The 17,931-nt window shown below is 41.8% G+C and overlaps 1 protein-coding gene across 1 annotated transcript in view; it reads left to right on the forward strand.

Annotated features, from left to right (window-relative positions):
• Positions 1-2,252: 2,252 nt before the first annotated feature.
• Positions 2,253-17,931, forward strand: part of T265_04966 (hypothetical protein) — a gene marked incomplete at both ends in the record, with an annotated part of 58,880 nt that continues 43,201 nt past the window's right edge. The window contains 3 exons of the mRNA XM_009169843.1: positions 2,253-2,391; positions 4,841-5,340; positions 17,456-17,610. Of these exons, the coding sequence (XP_009168107.1) occupies positions 2,381-2,391; positions 4,841-5,340; positions 17,456-17,610 (666 nt within the window). The remainder of the gene's footprint in view (positions 2,392-4,840; positions 5,341-17,455; positions 17,611-17,931) is intronic.

The raw sequence follows: 17,931 nt of genomic DNA on the forward strand, positions 1-17,931 counted from the left end.
ACCGTCGAGGACATTTCGGCAGTCTCATCAGCAGTGCATTAAATCTCTGATGTGTATTGCGATATCTAAATTGTCGTGTTGACTAAAAATAAAGCAGCCTGGTGGAGAACATTTAGTTGAGTAAAATCCTCTTAAACGAACACTTCAGCTGGGTCCCAACTGGGTCTTCCGTCAAGACTAAATTGGTTTGCAGACGAGTGAATAAGTCAAATTTCTTGCAATTTAGGTTCAAGCGGAACATAAAGTGAAGGATACTTGGAAACTGCACCAACCTGATTATTCTCAAGAAAGACAAAACCAATCGTGGGTTGTCAAAGTGATTTCAGCAAACTTACGAGTTGTGCATTATGTCTCTCCCAAAATTATTCTATTTTTGCATTATCATATTTCGGCTGAGGCATGTACACTGAAAGAGGAGGGTGACAACGGGTGTCAAGCGCTCTAATCTGAATATCGGTCCACTGTTGGTCTAGTTAAAGGGTCTGAGCAAACCCTAATTTCAAAACACCTTGTCACGAAGAAGAACCAGTCCTGTTGGCCTTGTTATCTAACTATTAGCAAGAGTTCTCATGCTGCATATGGTACTTTTGTGACATCCCATTAGCATACATAAAGGTCTTTCTTTCTATTGCTGGACTGCTTTTGAATATGCGATAGTGACACTTGGTGAGCATACCAACGCTGGTTTATCAGAAATCTCCACTTCCTAGTTAACTATTGAAGACTCTCCTTGAGTAATGAACAATCCGGTGATGACTTACCAAACAGCTCTGATGAACGTAAATCCGTGAACGATGAGTAAATGGAAAGAATTATTTTACGATTAAAGCAAACATCCTAAAAGACTTTTTCGAATTGTAAGCTTGTGCGGGAAAATTTGATCTCGGTCTCCCTAGTATCATGAAATGCCCGTGACCCATTACGACAAAACCGCGAAAGGAAAGCATGAAATATAATATAGCACACACTGTTTTTGTAAACTATGTAGTTTAAAATTATAGTTTAGAACTATATAGTAAAAAATCGACTTCAGTTTCATTAAGTTTTGATCAATTCCAAAGGGTCCAAAGCGCGATCTTCATGAGGGAGGTCACCCCGATTATCTTGAAATCTGTTTCTCGAATTTCTTTGAAATTCCTTTTGGATAACTTGCTCACTGACCTGTATGATCAATTTAACCTTGTTTGGTTACGGTAGAGCCCTAAACTCAGTCATCCGGATCTTGTGTATTTGTCCAGTTGCGAATTTTTTGGGCATATTGTAAATGTACCTCAGGCAGTTGAAATTTATCTTCTCTTACGTCTTATGCAAGATTTCATATAAATCGACAACAATGAATCCTTTTCAGTAAATTTCATATCTCAGCGTGGTACGCTAATGGATGAAACACACACTTGAATCGACCCACTTGAATTCCGATACATGACCGAATCCTGAATGCTTACAGTATAAGCATGCCAGTGGTGATTTAGATTACTCAGCAGTTATGCGCGGTTAGAAATCAACAATATAAGAACGTGTAACGGGTAATCGTGAGGCGGAAACTCCTGCTCGAAAATCATACGATGTGATAGCAACTGTTCCGACAGGATATCAGTTTTTGGAGAGCTTTAACGCCTACAAAGTGAATCAATTGTTCCAAATGTCTCTAATCCTCACATCTGTCTTTTTTAACTGGCAGAAAAATTCGAAATATTTCCCGATGCGCATAAAAGCGTTCCAATTTGTCATGACCTTTCAGCAGCAGGCATACAATCCAGAGACTAGACCCACCGTGGACTGAGTGAGAGCATATGTGATTCAACTACATCATTCCTGCAAATCGCTTGGGAAGCGGAAATAAATGCCAACAGGAAGACTGCCTATAATGAGATATAATGCAACTCAGTGATCAGCTTCTGATCAGTTTCTATTGTGACTTAACTGTTCGTCGCGGTTTTAATTATCTGCAGAGTTTTGTGAGATGCGCACCGATGGTGAGTCGCAATAAGCAAGAAACTGCTGTAGAACGCTTCCCGGATCCTCAGCAGACTGACCCCACCCACATGATAAAATCTTCATTGAAAATTCTCAATATCCTCACGCTATACCAAATTTTCGTATTGGCTTTAAAATGGCGCATTTCTGCAGTAGTCTTAAAACCTGTTACCGGTGTTCTTAAATGGTGCGAGCTCTTCAGTGTATCACATAAGTGAGACTTTACCAGATAAACAGAACTGAATCAATAACTATCTGTTTTATCTCTTCCACAGATAATACTGGTGCCCCGTTGTCATTCACCTACATCTTGACTATCCGTATACGGACGAGTTTAACTTAAACAATTTATACCATGGTGCCTTTGTTTTGAATACGACGCAATTGCTGTGTTAACAGAAAAATGAATACCGGGTGAGTATTAGTTTCACACATTAAAGATCAAAGTGGTCTGCGTTTTATGTGTGTGCATTACCGTTGAATACTGAGTTTGGAGGTACCAGTCATCAAGATTATAAAGACAGTGAGGCATCAGTTGAACCAAATGTTGAATCAGTTTAGCGTCTAGGAAGTGGTTAGGATTTCCGAGTACGCTGCCAGGTACTAGGATTGACTTCCTCTCATTCGGGAAGCACATTCGCTTCGTTTTTTTCTTAGAATAAACGTTGTTTTGTTCAAAGCGCTCGTCTGTACATGTGTCTTAAAGATGGATACTTTTAGTATAACTATTTCCTTACTTGGTCCTTAAAAGCAGAGATCAACAGTCTCAGAGATTGCAGTCTAGTCTTCCTAGGTCCAAGCACTAGGCTTATTGAAGAGATGAGAACAGTATCGCCAGAGGTTCATTACTTTTCTACTGTATGTGTGCCTGTCATCAGCGTACTTCCAACAGGTTTGCCGTATTTCAAGACTTGGAGTTTTTTCTACTGATCCCTATTAGCTGATAGTAAGTTGAACTAGGCTGACTAACATGCACCTGATCCTTAACGTAGATGGACTCACCGTTTTGTGTCACGTGATCTGGTACAGCAGCATTAGTGGTCACACCACATTGCGTCCACTAATTCACCTGTGCCCTTAATCTTGAGCTAAACAAATAAATCTACCAGCCTTGATTAAGTGCAGCGTTAAAAACTCGCTAAAATAAGAACAAATTATGTTCGTACAGGATTTCGAACGAGAATATCCAGGATAGTTTCCACCAATGCGCATTGACGCAATTCACCAAGGTTACGCATCATACTTGGCACTGTTTTCGTTTCAGTTTTAGCAGAAAGTAGTTCCTGACCAGAGTTATCGGGGCAGACTGGACAAAACATTTCGCGGTTAATTTGGTTTGGTTAAATTCAAGAAACCGAGGAAACTTCTTTCAAAGGATAATAGCATTATCTCGCGGGAATATCCGTGGAACTCTGCAATTCGAAGTTGGTCTTCAGACGAATGTGAGGATCTTGTTTGCCGAAGAACTTGTTGAGCGTCTGACGTATACTAGTTTTCAACAGGACTAAGTAAACCTTTCCTGGAAGATATTTTGGGGATACTGAGCAAAATAATTCTCCTGGTAATAGCCACTAAGATAATATATACCTACCAAGAAAAACTTTCCATTCATAGAGGGGTTTTCTTCGAAAATAGTCTCGATAAGACCGACTGCTTGACTAAAAACACTGTCAGTGATAAAAAAACACATCATCGTCAGTTAGACACATGAAAATTTCGGATTGAATTTGTCCAGGATATTCAAAACAAAATCCAGATGGTCCAGAGAGTTAGTCATAACAGACGAGGTTAAGGTCATTATTCCGGTTGACAAATTAGTGAAAAATAGAATGCTTCAACATTATGGTGCATAATGATCTTGTTTTTAACCACTACTCTTGATTGACTGGTCCACAATGTACAGTCTTCGTACACGAGAGGGAAAAGTTCACAGAGTAAGCCAATTTTTGGATGGTTTGTTTGCATGACCGCGCTAGGGCAGACAAGGGCGACTGGTTGTCTGGGTCATCGGACACAGTCGTCACAACTAATCAACCGCTAAATGTTCTCCTTTATTTCGAACAAGGCTTGGAGGCAAGACGCCAGAAACTTTTGTCCAAATCTGGTATTAGTTTTATCAAGGTTGTGTGGTCACCGAGGGTTTAAAAAGATCAACTTAACCTATGTCAACCGTTCTTCCGTTTCCTACGAGCATTATCACTGAAAAAAGGCAACTAAGTGCTCGGATTATGGCATTTCCTCTATGCAGTTTAGTGGTGTCAGGCCATATTAGTAAATATGGAACAAAACCCCTTGTATGGTCTCGATGCCTTGGATGGATTTCATGAATGGTGGTAAACTTACAGTAAATGACACTGAGCTCAGAAAGGTTTATTGATTAAGCAGCGGCTATCCCGCAGAGGAAGCCTGGTAAACAGAAAGAAACGTCATCATTCTGACTTTAGTCTATCTGTTTAATTTTCATGGAAATTCCGTAGCATACAAAAAATCTAATTATTAAAACGTGATCAGTATTGTGCTCCAGGGCAGTCTGGTTACCAAAGGGAATTAAAATTACCGAGGGGCATTAGCCACACTTGTAAGAACTGGTATTTTGGTGACTTTGTATTAACGGACATAATCTCCGAAAGATCAATAGACGATAAATCAGAGGCCTGATAGTTTCATCAGCCAACCCACTGAGAACCACAGATACTTTTGACGGTAGATCAGTGTGCATCAGGCTTCAGTTATTCAAATATGGTAATCCCCCAGAGAGTCATATCAAAAGAAGACCGAAGGCGGATAGCCACACTAGATCTGTTCCATTTTATTTATGTTTGCTTTTTGCTCTGGATCTGAATCTCAGTACTTTCTGCCTTAGGAACATCAGCAGCTGGAAGAAGCATGTAGAAAGCATCGATTGCAATTCCGAACCTGGTTCTCCAACAGACATGCATAAAAATTTCATTTTATCAGCTTCTGGAGACTCATCGGTCCTCTCCAGTGGAAATCAGACGAACAAGGTCAATCATAAGCCACTGAACTCGCGTTCCTGCTACACCGAGCCAGTAACTAGTACGCGAAACTTTACCAGCCGATCAGTGCAGTCTCCGCGAACAACCCGTCCAGGTCAACATAACCACCGCCCTCATACTGCACTGTCATCATCTGATTCCAATACAACGGCACCCGAGGATTCCCCAGGTCAAGTCGACGATGTCAAGCTATTCAATCTTGAGCAAGAGGAACACGAGACTACGGGCTTGATAAACGGGGTGCCGAAAGTAGTGAAGCCATCAGCATCCGATTCGGTTGTAAACACTCTCACAAAGAAAGGACGCATCGTTGTCTGTGTCAGAAAAAGACCAAGAAATAAACGTGGTGAGTTTAAAAACAGAGCATCATAAATTGGTTTCATAGTACATTTAGTCAGCCTTTGTTTCACAAGATAATAATGATTAGTGGTAATCTTTTTCCTAGAATCCCTTGCAGTTGTCTATCCAGAAGGTGTTTAAGATTCCCTCTGTACTGAAGATACAAACACACTTGAAATTGATGGTGTAAACGATGTACGTAACTCCACTATTTGCTTAATGGGGTTGCCTTTTGGATGATATCAGGACTGTGTGACTTCAGGTGTTCAAATTATTCATTTTTCTGGATAGTACACACTCAAGTCAGCATTTATCAAGAGAAACGCATTCTGTATGGTTCTTTTAGTTTATTTTTTAAGAACAAAAACCACAGTACAAACTTAGCGAGATTCCGAAGAAGATAATAGTGTCCTTGATTAAAATCACTGGATAATCTAAGCACTTTAAGCAGAGCACAAATGTACGCCTACATCCATAACCTCAGTTTCTTTGTCAGCATTAAACTTATGGTAGAAGACTCCTCTTCTCTAATCGAATATGTACACCTGTCGTTTTCAAAATTAGTTTGTATCCGGTTAGACGCGATTGGTTACGTAACCATTAAGAGTAGAGGTGGTGACAACTAGGTAGTTGGGCGAAGTTAGATTTATTTGCTTTGGAAACTAAGAGATGGCACCTTGTTTGCATTGCCGGACTAATTTTCAAAATCAAAAGGTCCTGAAAACTTTGGGACAAAGGTTTTGCACTCATTAAATCTGAAGAAAAGCGCTTTTGGGCCATCGACATTTTTGCTTTAGAATTTTATTTTTTTAAAAACCACTTTTGGAGGAATTTGTGTAGCTGAAAACATTTGTTTTATTTGGTGACTACCAATGGCTGTGAATTAGTGGAACGAATGCTTTGACAATAAAGAGTCAACAATGTCGGTCGGGAGTTGTGGGAGAAATGCTTCGTTTCACTAAGTGAGTATTCTCCAAGACCATTGGAGAAACTTCAGAATTTCATGATCAACAATGGTTTGGTTAACAAGAGAGAATTGACGGTCTTCTGCAACCCCGTGCAGCGTCATGTTGTCATTTTATAGGAGTGGGAAATTTCGCCAGCCAAAGGGTGTCCTCAGTTAACCCCTTCCCCGGCTTTTTGCTCAAGTTGGTCTTTGTAAACACCTGAAGCAAACACCGTCCTCAATCGTCGTGCCACAGTGTTTCCCACGCGATATCGACTTACTGCCTCGCACTCAGCTCGCAGAAGCCTCTACAGCATGGAAAAGTTAAACCGACAGATTTCACTGTATTTGTTTTTACGGTTTAGTGATAACTGATAGAACCTTATGCCCTATATCTGGTATACCAGGTATGAGAGTTAATAATACTTGATACCACTGCTCATCACCATTCTGCCACCTGTAGTGACGAAACGAACGTTATCAAAAGAATCGCATAGGGACGATCAGATCTTGACCTAGAAACAAAGGTTTTGGATCCAGAAGATGAGTTCGTGAAGTTTAAACCATCGTTGTTGAGTTCAAGGGGTTGTTCTCCTTACAGCGGCTTTAGTATACGGAGATTTGGCAACTTTAGTAATTGAGGCTAATATACACTGAAAGGCAGAAAAGCTGTCTAATCCTTGTTGAAAATCATCAGCAGTGCACATCACACAGGAATCTAGGGAATCTCGAACGCTGCACCTCCCGGCTAGTCGTTTGAAGACTTAACCGTTCGCCACTAGCAGTGTTATTAGCGCTCGTTTAGGAAGGATACAGTGTCACTCATCCTTATATCACAGAAACCACACCACATGACCACGTAATGACTGGCTCCTCCAGCGATGAAAGTTTTACCACTCTCTCTTTGAGCCAGTTAAAGACTGGTGGTAGTGTGAAGAGATCTGGGGATTTTCATCCATGATTTTGTCCTGTTGAATAGTACGTTCGATACCAGGTGCAGCTGCTCGCCGCTAGTCAAACCACGGAGGATTTTGATGCTTTTTGGATGCTTGTTTCAAGCAAAGAGGATGTTTGGAGAACGCACCAGACCTGTGGCTGTTTCAGGACGCAAACTCAATCCTATGACTAGCCATTCTGGGGTTCTAGTAGTAACATCCGAATATTTAAGGTAGGTAGGAGCTTCTGAGGTCTCCAGTGTACTGTTTGGAACTATGAGTTTGAAAGTCCCATAAATAGCGATTTTCCTGCTGTTACTGGTATTTTATCTCCTTTGAACAAGTTTTGTGACGCTTCCGTCGTCTGCTTGTAAAACTTTTCAAGCATGTTCTTTATTCCACCGCATCGTTAAACAATGCCGACGACAAAAAGATGTCATTGCTAATTCTTACAGAGGCCACTCGAGACGACGAACCTGCAGCCTTGCTAAGCGGTTTGTGTTTTAGGAGAGCATGTCTACCTGTCCCGTAAACGGGAGCTGCCAGTTTCCGTATGCCGGTTTAGTAGGTCATCCGTGTGTTCTAGGTAGCCGTTGCGACAGATCTCAGCTGGGGCCCTCAAGTTAGGAGGTAACCGGGTTTTATCTGAAACAACGCATTTTCCCCAGCTGTGGTAGAATGTTGTCAATGTTAGAGGCCGGTGACTCTGGAATAAAACTGCGTTTGTCTTATTTCAGAAGGCTAGCAGCATCGCTTGTCGGGGTTTGTATGTATCCCGGGGGTTTCATCTCGCCTGAGCAGAAGATGATTGCTGGTAATTCCGTACCAGTTGCACGGTACTTGAGTTCTGTTCATAGTTATCTGACCTTCTTGGTGGCTAACAGCTATCATCATCATGGTTTAGGGGGCACTTTTCTGCAATTTCACTAAAACAAGGTTTCAATGTATATGTCATTTGTGCCCCTAAAAGCTAATATGCTGGTTTTTACATACCTAGAGTGAGACAGTTTTTAGCAGTTTGCGTGTGTGGCACATCCACGGAAACCAAAATCCCTTCTAGAGTAAGCGTAACTGGACTTGTGGACTTGCAGCTTGTCAAACAACTGCGGTTACCAAACAAAGAGCCTCTTCTGATTATTATTCCTGCAAACCTCATGCCTATATTTCCTGCAAGTTGTAACGGAGCGGATTTAGCCTCTGTTATGAATGGATCTTTCATACTTGAAAGACTTTCTCCCAACTGTTTATTTGCTGCGGATGCCGATTCTTCATGGGCGTCCGCCTTCCATGCCGTGACCTCAGCGCCACTCTACCGGTCTTTTGTGACACCCGGTGCTGATTCTGACTATACTATATACTATGGTATATGGAGGAAATTTTTCGGTGCCAAATGTGTCACGATGTTCAATAACGTCATTGTATTAGGTAAGATATCCTAAATCGCCGTATTGTCGTCGATGCTTCTTTTGGGTCATTGTATGCCGCAAAGCGAAAACCGGTTACTGACAAGATCATAGTAGTAAAAACTGGCAACTGTTGTAGGCTGTCCGTTGGAAACAGTTGTGATTTATTCTTAGCTCCCAAGTAACACTTTTCAGATGTCATATAGCAGTTGCTGATTTATCTTTACTTGATGGGATGGGAGAGCCTCCGTAACTGTGTAAAAACACATGTGCACCAGCTTCAACTACATACGTTGATAATCTAACATGCGTAAGCTCAAATTTTCAAAACTCCGTAACAATTCACGCTCGAAACTTCTAACTTAACGGTTGGAATGAACCGTCGAGAAATCGAGACAAATCGGTATGGTTAACCGGCTTGAATGCTTTGAGGCCTGGGTATGTAGAATGCACTCAACTCGCAAGCCATATAGTTCGTTTACGAACTCTTAAGAAAATGAAAGTATTCTTTGTTTCGTTAATGGCAACTAAGCAGAAAAATTCAGTCAAAATAAGAGGACATTCTAAAAGTACTTTGACGAAATGTTCGGACGGAGATATATATGTATCCAGAAAAATGCACTTCAGAACTCTGTCAGTTTAACCTACGTAGTATAACACGAGGTTGAAAACTGGAAGCGTTTTGTTTTTGTAATTGATAAGGCGGGTTTTGGTTCGTTCCTTGGTAGTTGGCTTGTAAACGTTTCGTCCCATTTTTGAGGAGACGCCATCAGATCACTGCTGAGTTGGTACTCCCTCTATTCGTGCTTGCCCTCATATACTTTTTAAAAGAGCACCGCTGATGACCAGCTCATTTTGAGTCTGACTGGTTCAAATGTGATTTTTTACATTATGACCCGTATTTCTTGCTTTTGATTTCTCCTCTACAGATTGAAATTCTCGCTTACTGTTACCTGTTCTGGGTGGTCCCTTCGTGATCCGTATTGCCTCGTAATCCGTCCTCCTTCAGTTTGATTGGTTGTTAGTGTAACTTCCAATGCAATAGTTTTCTGGCTCCAGTCCAGTTGGTCCATTTCTAACTTGCAGTTTATCTTCATGAGCCTGGATTAATACTCCTAAGGAAAATAGATGCATTTGAAGCATAAAAGGGCAGAGGTTGTCAAAAAGACCACAGACAAATCTAATGTAATCTAGTCCAAAAATACTCATGTACTCAAATCTGTTCTAAAGACTTCTACGGAATAGTTTGAACGACTAATGACTTATTTTCATAAAGGAAACTACTCACAAAGTTGCTGAAAACTCTTCAACTGCCCACGACCGTTTTCCTTTATGAAAATATACTGCGATATCTCGAATATCGTGCCAACTGAATCATGAGGCGGCCTGTGTGCAGCACATTCAGTTGGAGGACATCATAAACGAGAGGTTCAATTGAGTCTCCTGTGAAAAGACTATCAGCTTAATTCAGACTGCAATCCTATACCTCAGATAAGATGCTTTCCTCTCCAGCCTACCTCATGTGCACGTTCAGCAATTTGAAGTCCATCATTTCGGTTATTCGGACTTGCATACCGAATGAACTATGTTCATTTCGCCCACCATGAATCGACATCAGACGCCTGAAAAATAAATCATCCTTCGGAAATGTCACTTTGGCTTCAATCAGTCTGACCCATCTGCCAGTACGTCTGCGCTGGCTGTCCTATTCAATCAAGATGCTAGTTTCTGCATCTTTGATATGAAAGTTCTACTTGTCAGCCTCTATAAAATCTGAGTTATTAGAGAAGGCTTCTGGTCATCCAATCCTCATATTACGGCTTCTGCAAATACAGCTAAGAGGCGACGGACAAGCAGCTGTGCCCGTGGCACAAGGAGGAAAGAGAATTCACGGCCTAACAACGAGTTTTTTTGACAGCATGCTTTAGGCAAGCTCGACCGTCAGTTAAAATGCAACGTACTTTAGAACATGTAAAGTTTTTGTGTGTAAAATCCTTGAGTTGTCTCGGATAAATTCAAATGCATCCCGCTAGCTTCAAAAGATAACTGTCAATCATGGTTGAAACAAGTGAAGACGCAAGAGGTTTGGACATGAGTTCTGAAAATTGCTGGTCCCTTTCAGTTATTAGGTTTAGGTAGGAGGAAACAGTGTGTTAAATAATACGAATTTTCAGGAGTTCAGGCTAGGAGGAAACAGTGTGTTAAATGATACGGAATTTCAGGAGTTCAGTTACATTAAGGTTATTATTATACATCTTCAGCCTGTTGTGGGGTTTTTTGCAGCTATCCGATCCAGAAATCAGTCGGTTCCTGAATACGGGGTACCAAGTGAATGCCGTAACACATCTGTCTACTAAACACCGGAACTCATCGCCAACGTGTATCAGAAAAAGATCCTGGTCATTGCAAAAGTCAGTGGTCTAGGGATTTGACAACGTGAGCTTTGTGAGGAAAAGTGATTCGTAGAGAAGCAAGGGCAATATGACCAGCAAGTCAACCGAAAGGATCACATGGCCCTCGTAGCCCTTGTTATTTCTAACCAACCCCGAGTTAATTTTTGAACGGTGAACTTCGTTTCGAATGTAACTGTGTTGCATTTTGTTGATTTTACAAATCCTTAATTGTAGGAATGTATGGAAGGCATTGTACGTATTGAAGAGATACTGAAAAACATGAAGTCCGAGGTGATCGTTCAGTTGTCATAAGGTGTCTTTCTCATAGCAAGAAATCGAAAGTAGCTGAGTTAACATACCGAGGTGACGCGCTTGCGGCGAGCAGTTTTTGCGCGACTGGTCAACTATATTTTATCCTGACAGCACGGTCATTTAAACAGATACTTTGCGGTGAATGCATATTTTTCAACGATTTCGCTGCCTTTCAGCCTTCTTGCAAACGACAAAGAAAACATAACAGAACAAATTATTAGAGGGTACAAATTCATTCCTAAGCGACAACTCTCAACGACTGCCGTCTGATAGTTAAACAGGAATTTTATATCGGAGTGTTGACCGATGTTGATAGAAAAGAGAGTGTCATCCGACTTCCAAGTATGACCACCTGGAAGAAAGAGGAGGAATATCTCTGAGATCGAGCAGGAAACACTGCTTTCAATCTAAGGGCTTACGCTCGGTTAGCATAGAGTGAGGTGAGAACCGGGGTTAGTGCAGCGCCATTACTTTTTATCATTTGTTTGAGAATGAAAATGCAATGATTTGAGTCATGTTTTTTGTTAACAGAGACCTGACCCAGACGTTGAGTCTTCCCTAGTAAGGATGACCCAGTTTCACGCTGTGCCTTTCAGTCAAAATCTACATTTTTGAATTTTCAATACTGATTTGCAGGTATTGTGGTTTGTTAGTTGTATGATGTTTACTGCGGTTGATGAGGATGTTCGAAATGTTATCATAGAGCAAAAACTGTCTCCTTCCGCTATCATTACCCGGGATCATTAGCCAGGAAACCTTTCCGACCAATTTTACCGCAAAGAATCCGGTGCATATCCCAACAGCTGTGTAGATAGATACAAGCGATTTTTGTATTTGCCAGTGAAAACTTGAATGGGATCACTACACCAAAGTCGATTCAAATGACAATATTTTGCTCGCGCCCGAGTCATAGCTTGTCGGTGATTAACAATCACCGCGCATCGCACATATTAAATACATATAAACTATACTTACTGTACAGACTCAGACTTATTGGAAATTAAGCGGGCAGAGCTTATATGGAATTTCAATATCGTAGGTTGAACTGAATTGGAAAAATCCGAAAGATTCATATCAACGTTTTTTCACACTCTACTCGAGAGGGGGCCTAAACTCAATGTATACTTAGAGTGACCGCAGGCTGTTACTGGCAAGTTTATGTTGCTGAAGGTTTCGCCATGCCTAGAGATCAACTGGGAGGGAAATTATTTAGCATATGACTATTCAAGAGTACACCACTTTGAGTGAACATAAACAGCTTTCTGTTGTTAAGTCGACGTTTGCCTGCCACAAATTATACCGTTAGCAGACAGACAATGAGCCGTTAAACTGATATATTGACCAAGGGAGTGGAAGCACCACCAAAAAGCTCAATTTCATTGTGAAAACAGCATACAATGCAATTCGCTTTCCGAATTCTGTAGTCACTCAATTGGATGCACTAGTGTACCATCTTAATCTCTCCCGAAACATCTCTGCTAGGCCTCTGTGTACGAAACGCTTGTCGAAATATACTTCACGAATTGGGCATTTGCGTAATCACAGTGACGCACATAGTCAGAATGACCTCCAGTATTCTGCCACAGCAACGTATAATCCTCGAGTGACTATCCATCCTTACTTCCAAAGCCATCTCACACTCACTCATCCATGACGACCTCATTACTTCCAAAGCCATCTCACACTCACTCACCGATGACGACCGGTGATAGATTACCTCAGGTACGCTTCTTCAAGCAGCTTAAGGGAAATAGTCCATGGGGCTGGAGTTTGACCAATCAAAGGACTACCTTCTGTTAATCTGTGTACACTTTGGGCTTAACGCTGTATGGTTCCATTCCCTCTTATCAAACATCATTGTAGCTGAACTCGTTTTGACTTGTACCGCATACGGAATTGTTTGGTTATGTATGTTAAGGCAACTTGGAATATCACTCGAACAATGCAGCTCCGCTACATTTTGCGAACGAAGAAGCCAAGAAATTTTTGTACCGAACCATTAGCTAGAAAGATCAGCTAAACCTCCTGTTTAATGTGAGAAGACCGGTGGGGGAATGGCTTCCATTGAAAATGAAACGCAGTTGTAAAAACCTTTGTATTCAGACTCAAGCTGACCTAAATGTTTAACATGTTGGGAAACAAATATCTACAGTCAATGAACCATCATATTCGACGTTGCTTAATGATCATGTGGCGCATATAATGTCGCGTAATAGTCTCGGGAAGTTTTCTGCAGTATCCTTCAAAATTTGTCTTGTGCAGAACCTCACAAAAATTGCCCGTAGGAACACGTAGTCTGCACTGTCCACCCTATCAAGACACCAATAATTTGCAAGAAATTCCAAAACGTTCCTTTCGGTCACTGAACTCACTGTGTGGACGACTGTACTAAACCAGCGCGCAGCCTCATTGCTATTGTAACCTGGCCATTTACACTGCATCACTCTATGTACCCAGTGTCAGGAAGTGTCAAGATCCACTCAACTCCGTAAGGACGATGACAACCCGACTGGTGGTGGCGGACACACCGACCACCAACAGACGGTTCAGCTCAGTTGGTCGATGCAGGTGCATCACCTTCAGTGTCAGCTGCCCCAGTTATGACAATGACTAAATCAACTTTGTTTTGCTGCACTCAGGGACGCTGTAGTCATCCGTCTGACCAGCACAGTGGGAGAGACCGTCGGAAATTGCACGGGTTTCCTATATCGGGACGCAGCTGCCAAGCAGTCCAGAGAATAGCCTGTTCGGCTAGATTGAAGTTTAACAGGCCATACCGCAGTGAGCCTAGGGAATTTACTAGACCTTATTTACGGACATGATGCAAGCAACAAAACCTCTTGTCAGCAGGTTATCCATTTACTTTCGGGCTCCTCAGAGAAACGCAATATGCATCGTCCAGCCTGCGTGCACTGACTTAACATACTGATAGTAACCAAAAATTCAGTGACCCACTTCAGCCGTGTGTATGAACTTGGGAGGAATGGCTCTGGCTAATGACAAATTTACACAACATACCAACAGTTGGCGCTCTGCATCTAGCCCGGAAACACACTGCTGCTTAACGGCTTGCTTCAAAAGGATGTGGCCCTTGAATTGTTATCTCGGCTTCCACTGCTTTCATTCCCCTTGAGGAAGCATATTGCAGACGTAATGAAGGCGGATCCACCGCTTAACCAAATTTGACAGGAGTGGGACTGAGCTGACTGAGGTGTACCACTTACCCCCGCGCACGCTCGATATCGATAGCATATTGAATTCAGCTTACTCATACAGCCGTGCCAAAAATAAGTAGGATGGTGGTAAAAGTTATCTAGTAAGTCATGAAGCATGCTGGGGAACGTAATAAATGCAAGTCCCTCAACTCAATTCCTACTCACTTGTAGACCGGATAGTAGATCTCGTCCGGAAAGCCGCAAATTCAAGTCCCACCGCGCCCTACTAATGATCCCTGACATACACCGACCGGTTATAAAAAGCTTATCAGCGTTTCATTATCCAGTTCGTTTGCTGAACGAATTTTCACCAAAAAGTAGAGCAGCCACCTGCGATGTAGATCGTTTGATGGGTATACTGTTGAACAGCCTTCTAAACATATCACACTAACTCTGACATGAGAGTCTCCGTACGTTTGTGAACAGTACAACAAGAAGCTAGTTTCTTTCGAGTCATCTTCAGTGTGCCTCCCAGGTATCAACGAAGTTCGCTAATAGTCTCATTATCCGGGTACATTTCTTTCATCGCCGTAAATATTTTTTGACATCTTCGGCAGGATCAGTTGGTTTGGTGATACACTAACTCTGACATGAGAGTCTCCGTACGTTTGTGAACAGTACAACAAGAAGCTAGTTTCTTTCGAGTCATCTTCAGTGTGCCTCCCAGGTATCAACGAAGTTCGCTAATAGTCTCATTATCTGGGTACATTTCTTTCATCGCCGTAAATATTTTTTGACATCTTCGGCAGGATCAGTTGCGTTTGGTGATCTAAATTACCCTATCCATTTTCAGCCCAGGGACCGCTAAAAGAAATAGCTCTTTCACACCCATGGATGTTCTGTTTGGATACTGATAAAACACGTGGAGGATAAAACTATTGTCGATTTAAATAGACTCCTGACGATTAGGGCATGCACTGCTTACCTCGTGAGTGCCTGTTAGGGCGTCAGGCTGTAGCTGGAATTTTCTAGGCAACAAGAGCTCGTCAAAATTTCATACCACTGAGTGAATGTGGGTGAGTAGTAAAAACAAAACAAATAATCCCTCAATGAGAGGTGAGAAAATCTTGTCAATAATTCAAATCCCTAAGAGGTTAATCCCACTGGCTGTCAACGTTGTTCCTGTAGGTACGGGTAAGTGTGAATAATCTACTTAATTAATGTAACCTTGCTTTCAAAATCGCATTCTGACTGTCGGTAGAGGCAGACGGTCCGAACCATGGTTGGACCCTGGGGAAAAATTTATTGTTGCTGTCTGGACCGGGCCGTGTACGGAAGCCAGTTGACCGAACACTGTTGCCACATATTCATACAGGTCTCCAAGTGAAAATTATTATGGGGTTGATACATACACGTTCAAAACTCAGTCCGGATGAAGGGATGCACAATGTGTCACAAACGGTTGTAATATATTTAGGCATGAGTTGGTAAATTTTATCGTTTTAGCGTTCACAGCAATCTCCTCCTCTCCTGATACAATTATCCTGGTAAGCTCACGCCAGAAGAAAGGCATTGGACTCGAGTTTTGCCCTCAGCAGTGCTCACCAGCAATGCATATCCTTGGGCGTGCCCGGATTTGGTCTTCAGACATCTAATATGTAGGGCGAGCATTACCAATACTCTTCCAGCGCACTTTGGATACGTCTGAACTATCACATGCAAAGAGGCGATGGTGTTCACGCTATAGCACTGCTATTGGTTTGCACGATGCGTCTAACGCCCACCAAGAAGCTATCCTGATAGTGTCGATCGATTGATCCGTCTGGTAGGACTTCTCAGGAGCACAGCACTATGAACGCTTGAAACCGAGTGGACAGTATCTTTATATGTAAATGTTTGCCGGACTTGCGGAAATCGTGTTCACGCCACTCTGGTTTGGCATACAACACGCGATAGCGCGGAAGTGATTTTTTAAAATCTGACTTTCGTTGCCCCATCCGTTAGTTGCTAAAAACCAGAAGAATTTCTTAACCTTGCTTATTTAAACTAATCCTCAGATAGCTTTATTGTCTAAGGAATTGCGATTTGTTGCGGTTTTCACAGAATTTTTGGAAATATCTATGCGGTTAATGCTGGTTAACACTGTGGCACAATAAGCCCTGTATTAAGGAATCGCATTACTATTTGTGGTAAAAAAACTCAGGACTTAGCCCTTCCATAAACAATACATCTCTGATGGATGAAATGCTCTGGTGAACTTTCTAAATGAAGACCGTCTGTATTTCGAAAGGTGAAGGTCTGCGACAGACAATTCCATCACTGCATCCTTTAATAGGCGCGCAAAATTCAGACAGTATGTTAATAACACAGCTGATCCACATAGTTTAAGTTAAACGAACGCCATTAGACGAACACCAGGGGAAAATGCCAGAATATTGAAAAAGTCAGCATGGAACAGAAGTGGATGACACCTGTGAATTACCAGAGGAACTAATGTGTATATAAATCATGTGTACTAGCAAAAATTGCAGATAACTTGGGAATATTCAGTAGGGACATTGAAAAATTTTCTGAACTGTAATGCGACTAATTCGGGGTATACACCACAGGAGTGGCAAATAGATGGAAATTTCCTCCCGTCTTCTGGATAGGTAACACCGATGAGCGCTAATTAAGGTAAAATCCATGCAAATTTACGATATAAGCGGCTTTGTACCGGGACGCGAAAAACGCAAAAAGACTGGACCAGGACCGTTTCACAACACTGGTCCAATGAAGGGTTACTAGATTTAGATATTTTTCGCCCTCATTTTGTCCCATAGATTTGTAAGTTGGTCTCAGGTAATAAGCGTTTGCAGATGACCTATTGATATGCGGGGAACATTCATTCTACCCAAATGGAGGAGATGAACCACTCCACAGGTACGCTGAAGGAACTGATTTGTCCGTCTTTCCCTTTCTTCCGCTGACCTCTAAAGAAATTGCCAAGGGTGACATGGACATTTTGAAAATTCCCGCACCGGATCATATAGTCTTATGTGAACCAAGACAACGGTTTGATTTGACCGAGTACCTGGAACAGACCAGTTTCCGCTTTGACCACTGTTTCGAAGAGCATGCTGATACAGCCAAGGTTAGTTGAAGTTGTCCTTCTGAGAACTAAGTATTGGTTTTATTTGCTTCCACCTCAAAATATTTATCACACGATTTGCGGTAAGAAGATGAATTCACGGAACGCTAGCGTTTGATATTAGTTCATTTGTTGTACCACTAAATCCCTTACAATTATGAAGCACACGCTACGATAAGCATCTGAAAAAAACCTGAGTTGAAAAAGGCAAAGTTAAGTGTTAGTTTTAGATTTCGATAAAACTTCTGGCTTTTCAGGGCTGATCAGTTACACGCACTTCTACTGCTGCTTGAATACTTTTAAATTTGTATGAATTTTGTCCCC

Source organism: Opisthorchis viverrini (assembly GCF_000715545.1).
Source record: "Opisthorchis viverrini unplaced genomic scaffold opera_v5_89, whole genome shotgun sequence".
In the NCBI taxonomy this organism is placed as follows: domain Eukaryota; kingdom Metazoa; phylum Platyhelminthes; class Trematoda; order Opisthorchiida; family Opisthorchiidae; genus Opisthorchis; species Opisthorchis viverrini.